The sequence below is a fragment of the Vitis riparia genome, chromosome 12 (assembly GCF_004353265.1).
Source record: "Vitis riparia cultivar Riparia Gloire de Montpellier isolate 1030 chromosome 12, EGFV_Vit.rip_1.0, whole genome shotgun sequence".
Taxonomy (NCBI): domain Eukaryota; kingdom Viridiplantae; phylum Streptophyta; class Magnoliopsida; order Vitales; family Vitaceae; genus Vitis; species Vitis riparia.
In genome coordinates, this window is record NC_048442.1 from 13,958,005 (window position 1) to 13,978,124 (window position 20,120).

Genomic DNA, 20,120 nt, shown 5'->3' on the forward strand with positions numbered 1-20,120 from the left:
ATGCTTGAGCAATAGCCTATACGATATTTACACCTAAAAGTCAACGTTTGATAATTACTACGAGCAATTTGCGACATTGACAAACGTAAATGCATAGTCAACTACATGGTCCAAGACTCTTGCTCGACAACCAACTAACGACACTAATCAATGGATTTTGTTTGGTACGATTGCCCAATCCGCACAAAAATGATGATGTTGACTCTCTTGCTAAGGTTTGATTTCCGCCTTGATGACAATCATCATCACAAAAAAGGCATGAAGGCACCATCAACGCTATGATGATGGTACCATCCGCTATATAAAAACCCCCATGAGAAGCATGAAATAGGTATACGTGTACAGAGCCATTCGAAAGAATTATTATACCCGTCTTTATTTTCTTCTTACTTAAGTTTCAGATGAGCGTGCCTAGATCACCTGTCTGAACATCTTTTTGTGTAGGGAAAAAGCCCATCTAACTTCAGAAAAGCTAGACAAACTCATACCTTGTTGACACTCCACCAACAATTCTCTCGTAATTATATTTGTGATTTTTCTTGAAAATATTTTTTTAAGTCACCTGAAAACACCTGAATTTATATCAATACTGCAATACATAATTGATTTTCAAAACAAACTTTCAAAATCTACTTTTATCCAAATATATTTTTGAAATTAGGAAGTTGTTTTTGAGAAAAGGAAAATTACCAAACAAGCCCTTACTATTTCCACTTTACATTGAAATGATGAGTCGATGACACGGGTTTCAACGGCTCCTGGCATCTGCCGATTAAACCCTATCACTGATTCCGTAGGTTTCTGAAAGAAAAATGAAACAAGGATGAAAAGGAAAGCCAGGGCTGCCAGGGTTTGGACTTCTACAATTCCTCCGAAACCCTCCACACTCGCGATTCCTCTCCACAATCTGGTATTTCTATTCACAGTCACTTGTAATTCCACTTCAATTCACTTAAGTTTGTGTCTGTGCCCTTGTTCTTAATTGTTTTCTTTTCTTTGTCCTACATTTCTCACCAACCAAACAGGGATTCAAAATGAGTGATGTCTTATATTGTTTTGTTTTTCTGGTTGCTTTGATGACTTACATCCCGGGCTGTTACGATTATGGGTAAGAGTAGGATTGGGAGTGATAACGATTGAACCACTTTTAGTCTCAAGCTACTCTTATTGGTCGTTTTGAAGGAAAATCACCTAGTTCCAGGAGAAAAGGAAAAAATTTGCTAAGGAAAATTATTAGTAGCACTTTCATTAGTAGCACTTTCATTAGTAGCATTTTACTTATTAATACCATTTTTCTTTTTCATGTTTGGTTTACATGAAATGTACGAAAGAAAATTTAAACAAAATCAAATATGATTAAAATTATTTAAAAACTTATGCATTTTCTATTTTCAAATATTTCATCAAAATAATTTATTAACTTTAAATCCATTTTGTATTTTCCTTCACCTCCCTATTTTTCTTCCTTATTTTCTTTGCTCTGCATTTTCTCTTAAATTTTTCAAAAACCAAACATAAGGTTTGTGTTTGGATATAAGCCAAAAAGTGTTTTGATATTATTTTTAATAATGTGTTATATAACAAAAAAAAAAGTGATTTTTGAAAAAATTACCTGGGAAGTGATTTCAAATGATTATTTAGATTTTAAAAAATTTGCCAAATACTAATACCTAATTTCTATCGATTAGAAAACACTTATATAGCCCTTCTCAAAATCTCTCCCAAGAACACCCAATTTCTACAAAGAATTGCTTCTAAGCATTAGAAAGCAATTCCAACACCCTCTCAAAATCACTCCCACATGGGTTCTATATGTTGCTGTGAATTGCTATATTGTTCTTCATTGAAAAGGTAAAGGAAAAAAAGTTGCTCATGAAAGTATCCTATCTGCTAATTCACCTGAGATCACTCATTCTGAGAGATCATGCTACGTGTCTACACAGCCCTGCTCCTCTGAAATTAGTCCCGGATGCTCCCAAGGCAATGCTCGGCCTGAGTGTGCCAATGACAATAGTCTGCATAGCAGTCTGCCTGAAACATCAAGTGACTACAATGGTGAACAAGCTCACCAGTTAGCTCCTAATTCAAGTGGTGAGACTATTGTGGGCACAAAACAGTCAGGTGCTTCAGGCTCTTGGGACATGTCTACTCAAGCTTGTATGGAAATAGAATGGACACAGCAAAGCAAGTGTATAAAGTGTGGTGAAGGTGGAGAGGTTTTGGTTTGTAGTGATCGAGTCTGCCAGTTAGCTGTCCATGAGAAGTGTATGAACTGTTCTACTGCATTTGATGATATGGGAGATTTCTATTGCCCCTATTGCTGGTATAGGTGTGCAATAGCAAAGTCTAATGAAGCGAGGAAAAGAGCCATGTCCTCAAAGAAAGCTCTATCAACTTTCTTAGACACAAAAGCATTATGTGGCAACCAACAGAAGGAAAAAACTAAGAGTAGCAATGGGAAAAAACCTCCATCTACAAGTGAAAGAAGTTGCAATGAGAATGAGTATAGGTTGGATTATGATGAAGTTTACAATCAGTCTGTACAAGCAGAGAAAGATCAACAAGATGGGTTTGCTCTTGATTTTGAGCAGCATCAGATAGTGGCTCAACATCAATGGCACATGAAGTCCTCTGTTGATGAGGGTGATGGCAATTTATATAGTAGAGAAGAAGGGACAACATCAGCTGACCGGTCATTTCAGGGGTTTGTAGCAAACCAAAAATTTGATGGGGTGAAGCAATTGGCAGCTGTAAAAGTAAGAGAGATGATACAAGAAGAGCATTCTAGAGAAGTTGGTGACTGCCAAGATGAGGGAGTTGCTGAAGATCAACAGGAAGCAGAACCTTTGAATGATTGTCACTTGGAAGAAGAAACAACTTTAGATGGTGATTTTAGTGTCTTAACCAAAGGAAAGCAAGTTGATGCAAAGATGACTGAAGAGAATCTTGGCAGAAGAGAGGAAGAAGAACAGATGCAGCCACAAGCACAAGAAACTTCTGCTGCCGTACCCGGAGGAGATCCCGCATCACTGGTGCATGAAAAAGCTAATATTGGGTTTCGAATGATAGATTCATGCAGAGATGCTAGGACTTTGTTAACACATCAGAGGCATGTTGGACAAAGAGCTAAAAACAAAATGGAGTCTCAAAATGTTGATTCACAAAAGAAATCATCTCCTGATCTACATAATATTGCAGAGAAGAATGCTGGAGACTGGACTAAGGAAGTTATTGTCTCTAGCAAGTCAATACAACCTCGAGGGCCTTCTAAGCAGTTGTGAGTTACTGATTTATCACACACACACACACACACACACACACATTGTTTTGTTATAGTTAGTGGTAGGTGCTAAATTTTGACAATGAAAACTTCTTGTTCAAATTTGCAGAACAAACCAAATATTTCCAAATGAGAGGCGAAAGAAACTACTATGGAAAACTGATGAGGAAGAAATGTTAAAGGTATGAGTTCTGCACAAGGGTTCCTGCCTTGTTTTTGTTACAGGGAAGAGTTTAAAACTATCCTTCTTTCCATTTTAAGTTAGTTTTTCTATCCCCTATAGTGGCTGATTAGTATATTAAAAAACAAAGCAGTTTAATTGAGTTTCTAGGTTATTTTGAAATGTACACATTTGATAGGTAAATAATTAACAATAAAATATATTGCATTGCAATAAAAAAGAAATGTACAAGATGTACACTAACGAAATACCTACAAGCCAAGCAAAAAGACAACCATGCCCAACCTTGTTCACAGATTTCCTTGGGTTTGTACAATGCTCTAGCTTTTCAAGGGTTGGGTTGCCTTTGGGGCTTGCTGGGCAATGTTTTTGCATCTTGTCTTTATTTCTGTTTTGATTGTCTGTGCATGGCTTGTATCGATAAATGGGGAAATTCTCTGAGCTTTTGGCATAACTTCATTAAGTACTTCATTGCTAATGAAAGGAAAATCAAAGGTAGTTTGATAACAAGAAGCATTTGGTTCAAGATTTGAAGAACGCTTTTCTTAGAAATTTGTTTTCATGGGTGAAGATACACATAGATACAGGTTCTATGTATTTATTCGATTTTGTCGATTGGTTGGGTTCTTGCTAAGAGAGGGAGTTGTTTTTTGTGTTCTCTCTTGTTAATTACGTTTTTTGGCGCTCTTTATATATGCCCCATGTACTTTGATGGGCTGTCTTTTGGCACTTTTTAATATATCTGCATTATTTGCTTATTGAAAAAGAAAAAAGAAAAAAATTAAGTACTTCCCTGCTGCAGGAAGGAGTGCAGAAATTCTCAGCTACTGGAGACAAAAATCTTCCTTGGAGGAAAATTTTGGAATTTGGACGACATGTATTTGATGGGACTCGAACCCCAGTGGACCTTAAGGATAAATGGAGGAAAATGCTGGCCAAAGAATCCTGAAGAGTTAACAGAGGTCTACTTTGATTACATAGTGTCTTAAGCACCCTGATTAATTTCAGCTACAAGGAAGTAACTCTGAGGCTGCCTCTGACATACAAGCATGATCTTGGAGGATATGGAACATCCATCAACATTAATTTTTGTTGCCCTGAACAAGTTAAATATTCTGGTTTTCTTTAAAGTATGTGTGTGCTGCAATGAGTCTGAATGAGAGGCATACATGAAGAATATGGTAGAATTATTTCTAATTGGTGAAAAGTTTTACTCTGTTGGCATAGAAGTTTTAATGAAGATACTTCGCCCTAGTTACTGAACAGTCTGGTCACCATGGTCCATGGTCATTCATAGTTGTTGATTTTTGAAAGGGACTTATGACTAATGAATTTGGATCCCATGCAGGTTGACAGCATGTTTTGGTAGCTTTTTGACTAGCCTGCGGTTGAACTGGTTTTGGGTGTTTGGCATTCAAGGATGATCATTGAATTTGTAGTCCTTTTCTAGCTGAAAGCAAAGTGTGGATTCATCTTGCATTCTGCATAATGTACACAGAAGTGAACTGTCAAGACTCGGTCAGTATAGTTTTTGCTATGCCTTCCTTGCATGAGCAGCCTTGAGGATTCATTTTGCAGTTGAAGCCCCGGTACATGTTGGAGCAGGGCCTCTGCAAGAGTTTCACTTTCTGTTGTATTGAACCCTAATGATTGGTGTGAATAACAGTTCGTCTGAGATTGTTTTGATAAATGCTAGTCATCTGAAACGCAGAAATGGTGTATCTTCCAACAGTTTTATCTTCTCATTTCTCAGTTATGGGACCGATTTTATTAAAATGAGGATGGGGGGAGGGGAAAGACCAAACTAATACGAGACGAGATGAGAAAAAGAAAGAAAGAAAAAAAAAAAAACCTAACCATTCAGGTTCAACAAACGTGGAAATATACAGCAAAATCAAAAGATCAAACTAGCTTCAAGTAAATCTGCTCTTTCATCACTCAAGCCGGAAAGCAAGGGGAGCATGCTTATTTTGCACCGAGAAAGCGTTCTAGATGATGGTTCCACTAGGAAGCAAGGCATCCTTGATTACCGTGACTATTCCGCTCTTAATGAAATATCCATCCGTTTCCCTTGCCGCTTCTTGCACATTATCACCATTGATGATCTGAAATAACAAATTTCTACGCTGAATTAAAATCACAACCTTATCATCATAGCAACATTACCAGTAGAAAATGAAATTGATGAAAAATAATCCACGCTAAGTTAATTAAAATCACAACCTTCACATTGTCCCCGATGCGAGCATTCTTGTCGATGATCGCTCTTTTGATGTGAGAGTTCTTGCCGATACCAATTGGAACGCTACCTTTTGCCATTAGAAACCGCCTGTCAGCATCCGTCTGGAACAAGAAGATTATAAAAAGCCAATTACCACAATGGCAAAGAGTATTAGAGTATAATCATTAATTGAAACAATTCAAATCCCCAACACTTCAACATATGGGCTATGTTTGGTTCCCAAAAAATCTGATGTAAGGGAAAAAATAAAAGGAAACAAAAAGTGAATGAAAATGAAAAATAGATTTAAAGTCAAAAAATTATTTTTATATGTCATTTCAAATTCATTTAACTTATTTTAACTCATCTTTGAAAATGAGTAAGTTTTTAACTAATTTTATTTTTATGTTATTTTTTTTATATATTTTTCATGGTACAACCAAATATGAGAATTATTTTCCTTTCCTCGGCACTAATAACGAACCAAACATAACTACAAGGTATGAAATTCTGAGCAATAGAAACATTCAAAAGGTCAAAAAGTAAAACTTGCCGGTTTTCTCTTAGTACTACCTCATAATAATCTGCTCCCATCAATAGTGTATCTTCTATAATTGCACCCTCTGATATGCAAGATCGGAGCCCTACCACAGAATGATGGATTTTACAATTCTGCATGCACAGAAAAGGGTGAACAAGGAGCTTACTTAACTGCATAATCAACGATTATATAAAGCCTTCATAAGCATGTGACACCAACTATGAAACACAGTAAGAGACCTTTCTTGCCCATGTGTAACTTACCTTAATCACACAGCCCTCACCAATAACACTATCGGTCACATCAGCATCAAGCATCTTAGAAGGGGGCAAATATCGAGGTTGGGTGTAGATTGGAGAGGAACGGTCGTAGAAGCTGCAATTTAAGTTCAAAACCATATTAATATCATAAACTGCATCAGAAATGTGGTAATGAAAGAAACTGTTGAACAGAGATCAAAATTCACAGTATACAGTCTGATGGGCTGTAAAAACTACCTGAAGTCTGGCACCGGCTTCTTTGTGATCCCCAAATTAGCGTTATAAAAAGCCTCAATTGTACCAATGTCTTCCCAGTAGCCATCATACAAGTAAGCTTGCACCTACAGATATTATGCAGCAATTTGACTCTATGAACAGTTCTCTTAAGAAGGCAAATGCAGAGATAAAATAACATTTTGATTATCGGAATTTCCAGTGATCATAAACTACTGACTTGTCAACTGAAGTTTCTTTCCAGTGGATTCAATCAGTTATGTCAGTAAAGGCTTTCAGGCTTTCAGTCAAGAAGCAATAAAACAATATTCAGCTAAAGTTGTCATTTCATATAGAAAATATTCTGTGATATTAGTTAGAAAATAGTTATTAAAAATAAGATTAGCAGTTGAGAAGGAATAGGACTCGGCTGCCTATGACATACCATCATCACTGTTGGGATGCATACCAATGCAATACGAGTAGGGCTACTAAGTGACCGAAATACCTCTCGACATAAAGCCCAATACAATGCACATGGTTGACTGGGTGGCTATAGTTACATAAAACAAGAACGATGATGGGTATTTAAGAGGAAATTATTAAAAGTAAAGGAACACATACTCTCAATCCGAGGGAAGTTGCCCCTGGTATAACTTCACTTCCAAAATCATTGGCCCCAGGAAACTGGTCCCGAAGCAGATCTAACATCACATCTTTGCTGACGACATATATACCCATACTAGCAATGTAAGGCATTTCTTTAGCTCTCTCATCATCAAGACCCAGGATGGTAGTATCGACCTTAAAAGGAACAGATTCAGAAAGGAAAACGTATCAGCCTTCTTAACCAACTTTAAAACTACAAAAATGGTAGAATAGAGGAACACAAAAGCATAAATTAATACAAATGTTTATTTCAAATATCATCTACCTTCATAGCTTTCAATTGCTCTCCTTTTGGTTTCTCTGCAAATTCAATTATACGGCCTTCCTCATCAATCTTCATTAGACCAAATGCAGTGGCTCGTTTTTCATCCATTGGCAGTGCGGCCACAGTGATATCAGCATCAGTTTCTCTGTGTGCTTGAATAAATCTCTCATAATCCATTCGATACAAATGGTCCCCAGCAAGAACAAGGAATTCAAGAACATTGTGTTCCTCAAACAGCCATAAATACTGCCTGACAGCATCAGCTGTTCCCTGTAAATCCATAAACCAAATTTCATGTGAAACACCCAGCAAACAAGGGAAAACTTTACAAATAGAGGATCAACCGAAATAATTTTCTAGACAATGTCTGTTTCCATGAAGTATAGAACATCACATATAAACAAGAATATGCGACCGATGTCATGAAAAAATACTAAGGCTTTGGAAGCAAAGAGATATAATTATCCACATCAGGCATATGCAAAAAACCGACATCATACGGAGGCGAAATATGACATTTTGTTGCATTGTCACATGACAAAATCCAAAAAAAGAGTCAATTTTCAACTAGTCTTCTATCAGTACTGGGATAGCTAAGTACCCAAAAACAGCATTAAGCAATTGAAAGAAAGGGGGAATGGAATTTTTGAAATCAAACAGAAACAATAGAATTGAAAAGATTGCAGGAATTCCAAAAAAATGAGTTTCCAAGCACACCACTGAAGCACGATGTTCTTACCTGAAACCAGTTGGGGTTCTCAGGACTCTGCTGAGCAGCAAGAACTTCAACAAACCCTTCATTCTTGTACCCACCCATGTTACTGGCATAAGCCCGGGAAAGATGGCGATTGAGAGAAGCGGAATTAAATTGGGTGAGAACATATATCTTGGATATGTTACTGTTCAAGCAATTGCTGACGGGAATATCAATGAGCCTATAATTCGCCCCCAGGGGAACCGCAGGCTTCGCCCTCTTCTTGGTAAGAGGGTAGAGCCGCGTGCCTGCTCCACCTCCCAGAATAATCCCAAGAACACTCTGCACAGAGAAGATTGCAAACCAAAACACCCCAGACCATTAGAAACATCACAAAACCCCAATAAAACACAAGAGGGTTTGGAAGGTGAGACTGACCCGGCTGGCGTCGGGGTCCAGACATGTCTGCGAATTCCTGGAGTCGGAAACAGCCTTGGGAGATACGATCACGGGAGCCCTGCGGTGGGAACCCAACGACGCTTTCCAGGTGATCTTGTTGCCGGAAATTCTAGAGGAAAAGGAGAGGGTGCGATGTGAGGAAGGTAGATCCCTGGACTTGGAGGAGGTCGGAACCACCCCAGTTACTCCGAGCGCAGACAAGCTCGCCATCGGTACAACCCACCCAAATCACTGCAACCACAAAGGAATGGAGTCGATCTGAAGTGAAAGGGAAGACGAAGAATAAGACGGAAGCAGTGATTTGAGTGGATCACAGTGAATCGAACCACAGTGCAGTAGATTACTTTGGAAGAAACGGAAGGAGGAGAACAAATGAAAAGAACACAGTGGAGTTCGATAACAGGAACGAAGAAGAACAAGAGAGGATACGGTGGATACCTTCTCCTCGTCGGAAACCATCAACCACTTGATTTACTATACAATCATGAAATCACGCAACCCAATCTCCTCCCCCAGCTGGGCCTATTCTCCACCTATTACATATTTTTCTAATTTCATATTTTCTTTTTTTTTTTCTTTTTAATTTCGATCTTCTTAATTTAATTAAAAAAAAACTGAATTTATTTAATAATAAATACCGCACCAATCACCAATCACTTATGCCCCTATGGGAAAATATCATCTCCATTTCATAAAATAATTTTTTTATTATTAAATCCTTCTTCGTAAAAGTATTATTCTACTAAATTAGCCACTTTAGCAAATATTTATATTATTAAATATTTTTATCAGAAAATACTAGTTTTCTGATATAATAAAATAGAAATTATAAAATGGAACCATCTTGAGCAACTTCAAATTAAAACTTTTTATTATTAATTCATAAAATTGAAATTATATATATATAAAAAAATCTCTTTAATTATACACTAGTTAAAACACAAGCTAATTAAAATGAAGTATTTTTATAATTGAATATTTTATTGTAAAATTTAACCTCTTTTTCATAATGAACCACTTATGGAAAAATAAATTATTTTTATTTTATGATAAAAATAAAATTTAACTTGTTTTGAATTACAACTTTTTATTATAAATTGATTGATACAATAAAATCAAAACTATAAAATATGATAATGTTAGCCCGATGGTTCTCCTAATCATGTTTTGATGATAACAAATCATGATTAAGTTACTAATTGATTTGAATTATAAAGATTTTCGGGTGTTAATTTAGAAATTTATCAAAAGATCTAATGGATTCAAAATCAAGACTTTTGAAAGACTTTTTAATAGTAAAAAACATATATAGGATGAATGCATGGATATACTTAGAATTTTCATATTATTTCATGCATCTTTGAAAACTTGATTTATGATTTAAAGTTACATTTTCATCACCCGATTAAGTGCTTGAAGAGAGTGGATGTAAGAAAGAAATATCGAACTAGTATAAATCTAACTTTGTTTTCTATAACCTTATTTTTTTATATTTGTACTTCTTGTATTTAATTTTATTGTCTTTAAAAATAAATTTTTTAACTCCAATTCCCCTTAGTGTTTTTATCTATTTAGATTAGTCCTTTATTTTCTAAATATGAAACAATCTCAATGGTAATTTTTATTATTATTATTAATACCTTAATATAATAAAATCAAGATTTAAAAAAAATGAAAAAAATCTCTTTCCTTCTAGAGCGATTAATTTTTTATTTTAAAAGAATTGACTGATAATTTTATACATATTGTCATATCGAGTAATAGAGAAGTAATTAAATACTTATAGTAAAGTATAGATTTTATTAAATAAATATTTTTATAACCGATCTTTTAATTATAAAATTAAATTTTTTGCTATCAACTCGTTGATGTTAAATTTTTTATTATTTAATTAACCACTTATAATAAACATTTTTTATAATGAAATTTAACTTTTTTTTACATTAAATTATTTTACTATTAAATTCTTTAATACAATAAAATCAAAATAATAAAAAAAAAGGTCGTATAAGTTCAAATGAAAAAAAGTTTCTTTAATTTTAAATTGATTAATTTAGTACGGACTGACTTTCATCCCTTATATAAATGATTTCTTCTTTGTTTTCGTTTCGTCCCTGTTCATCTCGGCTACTGAGTGGCTTACTTACGGACAGGAATGATTGAGGAATTGCTTTCGTTTCGTTTCGGCCCTGTTCATCTCGAAAACTGATTGGCTTCCTTACGGACAGGAATGATTGAGGAATTGCTTTCGTTTCGTCCCTGTTCATCTCAACCTGACTGCTGATTGGCTTCCTTAAGGAATGATTGAGGAATGGAATTGAATTCAACAAGTGGGTGCCTTAAGGAATGATTTACATTACGTGATTGTACCGAATTTAAGTAATAGAGACCGAATTAACAACTTAAAGCAAAATATAGTCCTTATAAAATAAATATTTTGACAGGAGATAGGAGACAGGAGATATGAGGTAACAGCAAAGTGCAAAAAGATGTTGACAGATGGACTAAGATCATAAACAACCCATACCTTCAATTTACAAAAATCATAGAATTAAAATTTACGGAATCAAAAAGGAACCCAAATGGAAGGAATATGAATAAATCATCTTTTTCTTAAATTCAGGCAACACAAATATCACATATTTTAAATGTATCATTATTATTAATACTATTTTCAACTTTTCACTGGTTTGGACTATTGTTGTAATTATGTAACAAGATTCAACCAACAAATGAACAATTGATCCTATTAAAGCACAAAGAAAACAATCATGTGATTTGAGTGATTCTGAGAATGGGTTCCAAGTTTCAACTGCAACAGCCCCCTGCCTGAGAAGAAGAGCCATCTCTGCCTCCTGATGGACCTGGGATACCTCCATATCCAACTTTAATCCCATAGGACTGCAATCACAGACCAGAGCACAAATTTCAGCATTTAGGACTCAAGCCATCCATCCATTAGATAAGCTTCTATGTGGTTTAACAATATGAAGTTTTAAATTATAGGGTGTATTACTACAATCACCCACCCTTATACCTTCCCCCATGTCTTAATTTAGTCCCTAAACCTTTTTTTTTCCCAAAGCAATTTCACCCCATACCACGCCCAAATGTCAAATAGGTCATCCTCTTAATATTTTTCATCAGAATTTGATGGAAAAACTCATGGTAATCACATGTACATTTGCATGAGATTTATATCATATGTTTGGGTGCATTCAATTTGTCTACGTGTTTGTCACATGGGTTTCTCTATTCACTTTTAATGAAATCTTAATAAAAAACCCATATGAAATTTGGACATAGTATGGAGATTACATTACTTGAAAATGAAGTTTAGAGACAAAATTGAAATGTGGATGCAAGTGTAAGGGTAATTTTTGTAATATATCCCAAATTATCACACAAGTTACCAGCAATTCCTATCTTGTGCTCAACAATTCTATTCCGATTTCACGCTGGGTTCTGACATTGGAGTGATCCATTGCACATCTTTATCGATGTCAAGTAGTTAAATCACTGAATTTTGAATGAAAAATTTAATCACAAAAATACCCAGAACCAGTAATCCTATGATTCATTGTTTTATGCCCCAAGCATCTTGGCCCAACCAGCTTCTGAAAACCCAAAAATAAAGCAGGGCCAGTTTCTTCCTCGGGCCTCTACAATGCATGCTGCTTAATAGGTTTTAGATGAGGTACATCTATCGTCTGAGATGCCTATAAGGTACAAGAGAATGCATTGAAAAACTTGTACTTATGGGTCTGATAGACAAAATTGATCTCAGCCAAAATTACCATTTCTGGAGATGCTTGGAGAACTAATGCGGCCATTGATGAACATACAAGAAGACTAAATTCAGAGATAAGCAAGCAAAGCTAACCTCATTTGATACATCAAAGACTCCTTCCTGAATCTTCTTGTAGATTGTAGAAGCTGTGCTTATGAATGCCTGCAAAAGCTTCTTTATCAGAATGAACATGACTGGAAACAAAACTTCAACTTATGATTGAAGAAATGATCTGATACTACATAACACACATTTTTCACCAAGACAGTAATGCTGTCATACCTCCTCCACATTCTGCGCAGTTTTTGCAGAGGCTTCCATGAATATCAATCCATGTTCCTTGGCAAACAGCTCACCTTCCTCTGTGCTCACAGCCCTTCTATGGGCAAGATCACACTTGTTGCCAATTAGCATAATAGTCATGTTTGCATTTGCATGCTGCCTTGCATCCTCCAACCAGCTGGCAAGGTGATTAAAAGTTTCCCTCCTAGTAACAGAACAAGTAAATAAGCCTTCAGCAGCAGAGACATATTCCAACTACTCAAGGTCATAGGCCAGCAAGGCCAATCCTAACTGTGTGATAGGAAATTCTAAACTTTTTTATCCAATCCAATCTTATTGTTTTCCGTATCTTCAATTGGAATATATAAAGAAAAAAAAGGTTATGAAAAGATCAACATACTAAAAACAGAACACATAACACAAATGGGTTCAAAAAATGACATGTTGTAATACTTCCTAGTTTCTCTCTGTAAATAATATCATATGTTGTTATTTCAAAATTTATCAAAATAATGCAGCACTTGGTCATTAGTCACTTGAACAGAAAACTCTTCTCAATTTCTTGCTAATAGGGTGTGGGGCTCCTGGGTTCCTCTCAGAGTGTGCCTTTTTTTGCCTGGGACAGTTTACAAACTCGTCAGGATCAGGCAGCCCTTGCTTAAAAGATGCTATTTGTGAAAAGTTTGGAAAGAGTCTATGAACCATATCCTCATTCATTATAGGGAACCTTGAAAACCTTGGGATCTTTAGCTTTCTTTATTTAGGACTCACTGGATGTTCCTGGAGTTGAGTAAAGAGTCATTATTTGGTTGAAATGGCAAAGGAGTGGGAAAGTGGCATGAGAAGGTGTTGATAATAGTCCCTTTTTCTTTGTATTGGTGCATGAAGAGAGGTGCAGTGACACATATATCAAAGAGCAGGAGCATCTTATTAGTCACTAAAACAGCTTTTCCTCAAAACTCTCTTTGTTTGGCCAAGGGTACCTTTGGTTTTTTGATAATCTTGATTGTTTGAATCTTGTGGATGGTTTAAGTAGGGGCTGGCGGGTTGCAGCTTTCCCTTTCCTGTACCTTTGGTGCTCCATAAACATCTGGTGTGCTTGGATCACCTCCTTTTTGTTGGGCGCTCTTTAATCTATTATTTGCCTATAAAAGAAGGTTCTGTGGTTAATCCTATTGTTCTATTTCAGCTGTATTTGAGATAGGGAAAGAAACATCAGCCAAGCAGGTTAGGACAACTCCTCCTAATCCCAAACTTAATTATTCTTCTGGAAAAGTCACATCAGTGGAAATACATTGACTAATATTCTCCAAAATTTATTAACTCATATTATTGATTTTGGAAATGTCTTCTTGCAGGAAATACATTGATTGTTATTATTAATTAAAAGACTCAATAAATAAAACTCTAAGCACAAACTGAATACACATTGCTCACTAAGTAGTGGATACAGATGGCAGTCACATAAAATCAAGCATGTACACAAAACAGATGCCCATCAAAATGGGAACTTTACATGGATCATCAGAAGTTAGGTGGATCACTAGATGCCAATTCCTCTCCTTCTAGATAGTACCAGGACAAAGAACTAAAAACACAGAAACATATATGTACACAAGATCATGTTTATTGTATGTAGGAGATGAATGAAAGTATGTGCGAGAAAAATAAAGTAGGATATTCTTTAGATGGTGTTTTTATATAACTAAAGAATTCAAGTTTGAAATGTACCTAGTGATATCATAAACTAGCAGGGCACCAGCAGCCCCTCGGTAGTAGGATCTTGTAATAGATCTGAATGATTCTTGACCCGCCTGACATAGTAAGAAAACCTCAGTAATTTGAATTCTAAACCACTTGAAAAGTAACAATATACTTCACAATATGATATCAGTGATCCATGCCATTGGTGAATGATGAATTTAATTGATATAGAATATTGATACAAGAGCAAGCAATGAACATATTCAGCTATAATATGTTGAAGTTCCATACAAAATTAAGTTTCACCAACAGCCAACACAGTATCAACCTGAGATGGTGCCTTTGACTTCTGGCATGATTGTTAAGAGTCTTAGAGAGGATTTTGATGGAAGATGACCAGAGAGGGCTGCTTCTCAATTAAATCTTTTTCAAAGGTGTTCCTCCCTTGAGTAGCCGGTTATCCTTCTAGTCATCAGCACTTTGGTTTTCTAGGCCCTACTCAATGTGTTTTTTTTTTTTTTTTTTTCCTTTTTTATTTAGTTTTCTATTCCCACAAAATTATTTGTGAGAAGGTCCTCATCATAGATCAACTAATTCAATGGGGCAAGCTTAATTAATTGATGTTGTTTGTATGGATAGACCCACAGTTCCTACATTGGAAGGTGGCAGGAACTTTGTGATTGGTGTGGCCTCTTTCTATGAAGGAAGCTAGATTTAGCTGGAATGATGGTTTTGTCTGAAAAAGGCAGAAAGACTTGGAGGTTGGTGTGGTTAAGCCTGTTTTGGTGCATCTTATAGGAGCAGAATAGGTCTTTAAGGAAGGTGTGGGTAGTCCATGTTAAAGCTCTGTCCAAATACTTTATTTCCATGGTCTAGGTTTTCTAACAGGAAAGGGGATCATTATTTCTTTGAATTTTTAAACAGCTTATTATTGGTCTAAGATTTTATTCTTGTTCTTCATATTTTTGGAGTGTTTCTGTTCATACATCCTGAATGAAAGGTCTGCCATCTATATAGTGCTCTATTTATATATCTATTCCTATTTGCCTGTACACCACATTATTGACAACTAACTGGCTACAGATTTAGGTCCCTTTATTGTTAGATTAAAACTATTAGATAGACCTAATATATTACTTCTGCCCTTTGCATATTAATTACATGGATATTACTTAAATAATGAAAAACACCCAATCCATCTCATCAAGAAACAACTTTACAGTGAATATTATCCTCCTTTTCCCGTTAAAAAAAAAAAAAAAAAGACAGATAAGAAACAAGAAAAACAAACCGTGTCCCATATCTGTAGCTTTATTGGTTTGTTGTCAATTGTGATCATTCTGGCTCCAAATTCCACACCAATAGTTAAGTCATGCACTGGCTGAAACCGCTTGTCAGTAAACTGCAGAAGAAGACATGATTTTCCAACACCTGCATACACAAAGGATCAAAATTGCATTACTTGCATTAACCATTCAATTACAATCACCCGGACACATAGATTGATCCTATAAGTTATAACAAAGGATTTGAAAAGAAGCTGTAACATGAATAATGCTAATAAGCTCCATCATCAATGACAAATAGAAGAAAAACCATAATTTAATAGGTTGCTATTTTAGTTATGAACAGGGAATACAAAACAAGGAATGTGAAAGATCTCAATGACGAGTACCAAAGTTGATTTCACATTGTCCAAGGTTATGAAAGAGACACCTTCAACCTATGTCTTCCCAGCCAATGTCTTCACAAATGAATTGACTGATATTATACTAATATTTTCTTCCATAAATATTTTCCTAATATTTTCAGTATTATGAATATATCTTCTGAATTTATTGGGAAGAATCATACAACTAATTAACACCCACCTATAATGTTAGGCTACAAGCTTCTTCCTTTCCATTGTTTCCCTTTTTTCCCTTCAATTTTTCTGGGGGTGGTGCTTGTGTTCATTCATAATTCGGTTAATTCAATTGTATCTGCTGCAAATAAACAAATGACGAGCATGGATCCACAAACAGGGCGAGACATAATATGATGATCATGGGTAATTTATCTTAGACCCAAATCAAGATCACATCATGCTATGGCAGTATTACATTCGATGAAAAAAGTGATCAAGGACATCAGAAAATCAATCAAGACCCCCAATGAGATTCATACATTTTGTATTCAAATATAGCCAAGGAGCAAAACCCAGATCAGGAAAAACAAAACAAAGCAAAGAATTTAAATCAAAAGGCAATGGGGAACCTACCAGTATCTCCGATAATTATGTACTTGAAGAGGTAGGCGTACGACATGGCGGCTCAATCCTGAGATATTATTCGATCAAATTCGGAATTGAAGAAACGAAAAGGAAAAGAAAAAGGGAGACTTGCGTTGTCCTAATTGTTCAAGTCCCCTCTTTCCTTCCCTGATAAATAGTAAATACAGAGAAGCCCAACATTTAACATTCCTCTTGTTCCTTCTTCCTTAAGAATTTCTTCCTTTCGCCCCCTCTCCCACCGCTCCAGCTGTCACTATCCCACCCCCACCCGTGACCCCTCCTCTAGGCCCAAGCCCAAGCCCACCACCACAACCAAGCCCCTTTTCTAACGCTTGGGCTCTGCCTCCACAGTTAACTAACAACTCATATGGGCCTGTTCCCATTATCATTCTTCACTGCTGTCAAGCCCCTTTTGTATTGTACAATGAATCACTTAAATAATATATAATAATAAATGTTAAAAAAACTCATATTTTGATTTACATCTCATTTATTTATACTTTGATAATCATACCATATATATTTTATTTGTATGCATTATTATTGAATAGCATAAATGTAAATGATGTGGTAACTACACACATTGAAAATTGGGGAGATACGGGTTTGATAACTTTTAATAATGAGGTATTGAAGAAGAAAAGTAAGGCTGTGCATGGCCTTGTTGTGAACGAAATGATTAATACAAGACAAAACCAAGTGGATTGACAAGGTTTGGCAGCTGTGTGACACCTAATTCAGCAACCCACATCTCACAACTTTAATTTATAAAGGGAAAGTATCACATGATTCATTCCCATTTCAGCTCCATCCATCCATTCAACCAAAACTTGTTCAATAGCTTAGCTTTCATTAAAATGTATACCATTTGTGGTGGGGGCAAGCAAATTTGAAGAGGGAGGGTGGGGTTTGACGATGGGGGTGGAGCCCCCGAGAGAGCCAAAAATCATAAGCATTGAGAGGAGGAGAGTGGGGGAGAGGGGTTTCTACTTTCTACTTTCTACTCTCCTTTGATTGATTCCCGACCCCAACCCCAACCCCACATCCAGCTGGCCTGCAAATTGGCAATGCCTTTACCGCACGCACGCCCACTAGGCCACGGTGCTGACTGCTGACCGCGGTACATACCCTTCTTCTGCTACACCTTCTCCTCCCTCCCCCCACCATAATGATTCTGTGCTCTGGACTCTGGACCACATGCCTCCACGTGCACCCATCTCTCTCTCTCTCTCTCTCTCTCTCTCTAACCCCTCATTTGACTGCACTCATTCAAAGACCCTCGCCTTGCCATTCTCCCACTTTTTATCACCAATCTTCATCTCTATTCAAAATGCAAAGATCAAGGGTGCGTTTGAAACTGCTGTTCAAAACATGTTTTCTTTTTTACTGTTTATTTAGAAAATATGTTTGATAAAGTTCGGATAACAATTATTTTTTTGAGAATTTTTAATAAAAATAAAAAAATTTATGTTGTACACAGTACAATATCTTTTTTGTTTATAAACTTTTCTATTTTAGTTTACAAATAAAATTTTATTTCCAAAAATGATTAAAAATGATTTGAAATAACGTTTTCAAACAACCCCTAATTTTTCATGAATTTAATTTTTTATTTAAATCTTGTTTTTTTTTTTTATTTTACATATCTTCATTCACCTAAGTCTTTTCTTTTTATCTCTTCCTTCACCTGACCAAATTTAGCCATACATCTCAATGATCTAAATTTGAAGTTAAATACACACATATTTGGTATTAGTCTATTAGTGTATTTTCTGATTAAAAATGTTTTATCCAATGATAAAAATATTGGTAATCATGGATATATCGATATATCGATCGATTTTATGGATATATCAGTGGATATTTTGAAAAAAAATTCGATAAGCCTAAAATTGTTAAAAACTCATGAAAATATAAGAAAAACTTCATAACAATTTAATTAGAAATATAATAGACATTTTAAAGTTATTTTATTGAAGAATTTGATATATATATATATATATATATATGTTATAATTTGCGATGTTAGATGTAATTATATTATGTTGATCAATAAAAAATGTTTGTTTTGTAATTGTATATTCATAATGAAGTTACATAAAATACTTCATTTAATTAAATATCAATAATTTGTACACATTACATTGCAATGTCTCTTTAATACCAAAATGAGGATTAATGTGGTTCAATGGAATTAGTAGATAAAGGAACCCTGTCTTACTGTTGGAAACAATATTGGTACCAACTCAATGAGCCTTGATAATATTGGTTAAAAAAATCTAACATGTCATACATATATCTCTTGAGTCTTGGCCACTACCTTTACATGAATAGGATACTTAAGGTTCACCCATGTGTTAATGTCAAATCCTTATTCCATTTGATATGGAACTTGGTATGATATTTGTGCGGAAGGGGTGTAACTCGACATACCACACTCTTCATTGGTTGAAGTTGAAGATTGACCATAACTTATCACATGAGGAGGGTAGACATTAGCCTCATTCGAGGAGTCACTAAATTGAGTCCTTATACTCATAGATTCAAATTCCTTGAAAGTAACTCCTCGTTATATGGTTCCATCATTCGTTCTCTTCCTCTATAGGGCTTCCCAATAGCTCCTATGCCTGGACCAACTCTTCTAGTGTCATGGTCTTCATCCTGTGTGCAATGTGTGAAATCATTTTCACAGGTAAATTGGCTCATTGGATATTGACTTTATTGACATTCCCAAATATATTTTCCCGCATTATCACCTCCATCATCAATTCCACCTCTTGAACCATCGTAACCAACAGTAGAAGTACCTATAACACTAGGTCTACTAATGTGGCTAACACTTGTGGAGTCAACCTCTTAGTGGGATTCAATGCCATCTGAAATGAATCTTCAATATCTTTGCTAAAGCTTTCAAAGTGAACTTCTTCGAATGACACACGTTCAACATTAACTCCAAATTCTTGAGCATGAACGAAAATTCGTGGATCAGGATTTCCAACTTCATCATTCAAGTGTATAGGCCTAACCCATTGGAACAACTAATTATCTTCTTCTTTACCCACCTCGGTTGAAATGTTAAGAATATCAAGGTAATTTTTTTCAACAACTTGATCATTTTTTGTTTCAATATTACGTAACTTTAGCCTCATGTTATAATAACAAAAAACTAATTGCTCCAATCGAGGGTAAGCCAAACGATTTCGTTGCTTTGTGTGGATGAGAGCGAACATGCTCCAATTTCTCTCATAGACAGAAGATAATGCAATTTATGAGAGAACTTTGATGACTA

The 20,120-nt window shown here is 35.6% G+C and overlaps 3 protein-coding genes across 4 annotated transcripts; 1 reads left to right on the plus strand and 2 right to left on the minus strand.

Moving 5' to 3' along the window:
- The first annotated feature begins 778 nt into the window (after nt 1–778).
- LOC117926542 lies at nt 779–5,312 on the plus strand. Of its 2 annotated transcripts, XM_034845666.1 has the most exons (5): nt 779–910; nt 1,944–3,277; nt 3,390–3,462; nt 4,264–4,423; nt 4,810–5,312. In XM_034845666.1, the coding sequence occupies exons 1-4, from the start codon at nt 824–826 to the stop codon at nt 4,408–4,410; spliced, it is 1,641 nt and encodes a 546-aa protein (XP_034701557.1). In that variant the 5' UTR covers nt 779–823; the 3' UTR covers nt 4,411–4,423; nt 4,810–5,312. The 2 variants fall into 2 exon arrangements, with proteins under 2 accessions (XP_034701557.1, XP_034701556.1); XM_034845665.1 differs by having other exon boundaries at nt 780–910; nt 4,264–5,192.
- Nucleotides 5,207–9,269, minus strand: LOC117926543 (glucose-1-phosphate adenylyltransferase small subunit, chloroplastic). The gene is made up of 9 exons (XM_034845667.1): nt 8,763–9,269; nt 8,370–8,666; nt 7,631–7,900; nt 7,321–7,500; nt 6,721–6,824; nt 6,487–6,598; nt 6,256–6,354; nt 5,685–5,804; nt 5,207–5,566 (listed from the first exon to the last, which is right to left on the minus strand). Exons 1-9 carry the CDS (start codon nt 8,991–8,993, stop codon nt 5,450–5,452), a joined length of 1,530 nt encoding a protein of 509 aa, XP_034701558.1. The 5' UTR covers nt 8,994–9,269; the 3' UTR covers nt 5,207–5,449.
- Nucleotides 9,270–11,366: 2,097 nt separating this feature from the next.
- LOC117927379 (ras-related protein RABB1c) lies at nt 11,367–17,023 on the minus strand. Its single transcript, XM_034846883.1, has 6 exons — nt 16,820–17,023; nt 15,851–15,990; nt 14,587–14,669; nt 12,856–13,060; nt 12,667–12,735; nt 11,367–11,684 (listed from the first exon to the last, which is right to left on the minus strand). Exons 1-6 carry the CDS (start codon nt 16,863–16,865, stop codon nt 11,592–11,594), a joined length of 636 nt encoding a protein of 211 aa, XP_034702774.1. The 5' UTR covers nt 16,866–17,023; the 3' UTR covers nt 11,367–11,591.
- Between the last annotated feature and the right edge of the window lie 3,097 nt (nt 17,024–20,120).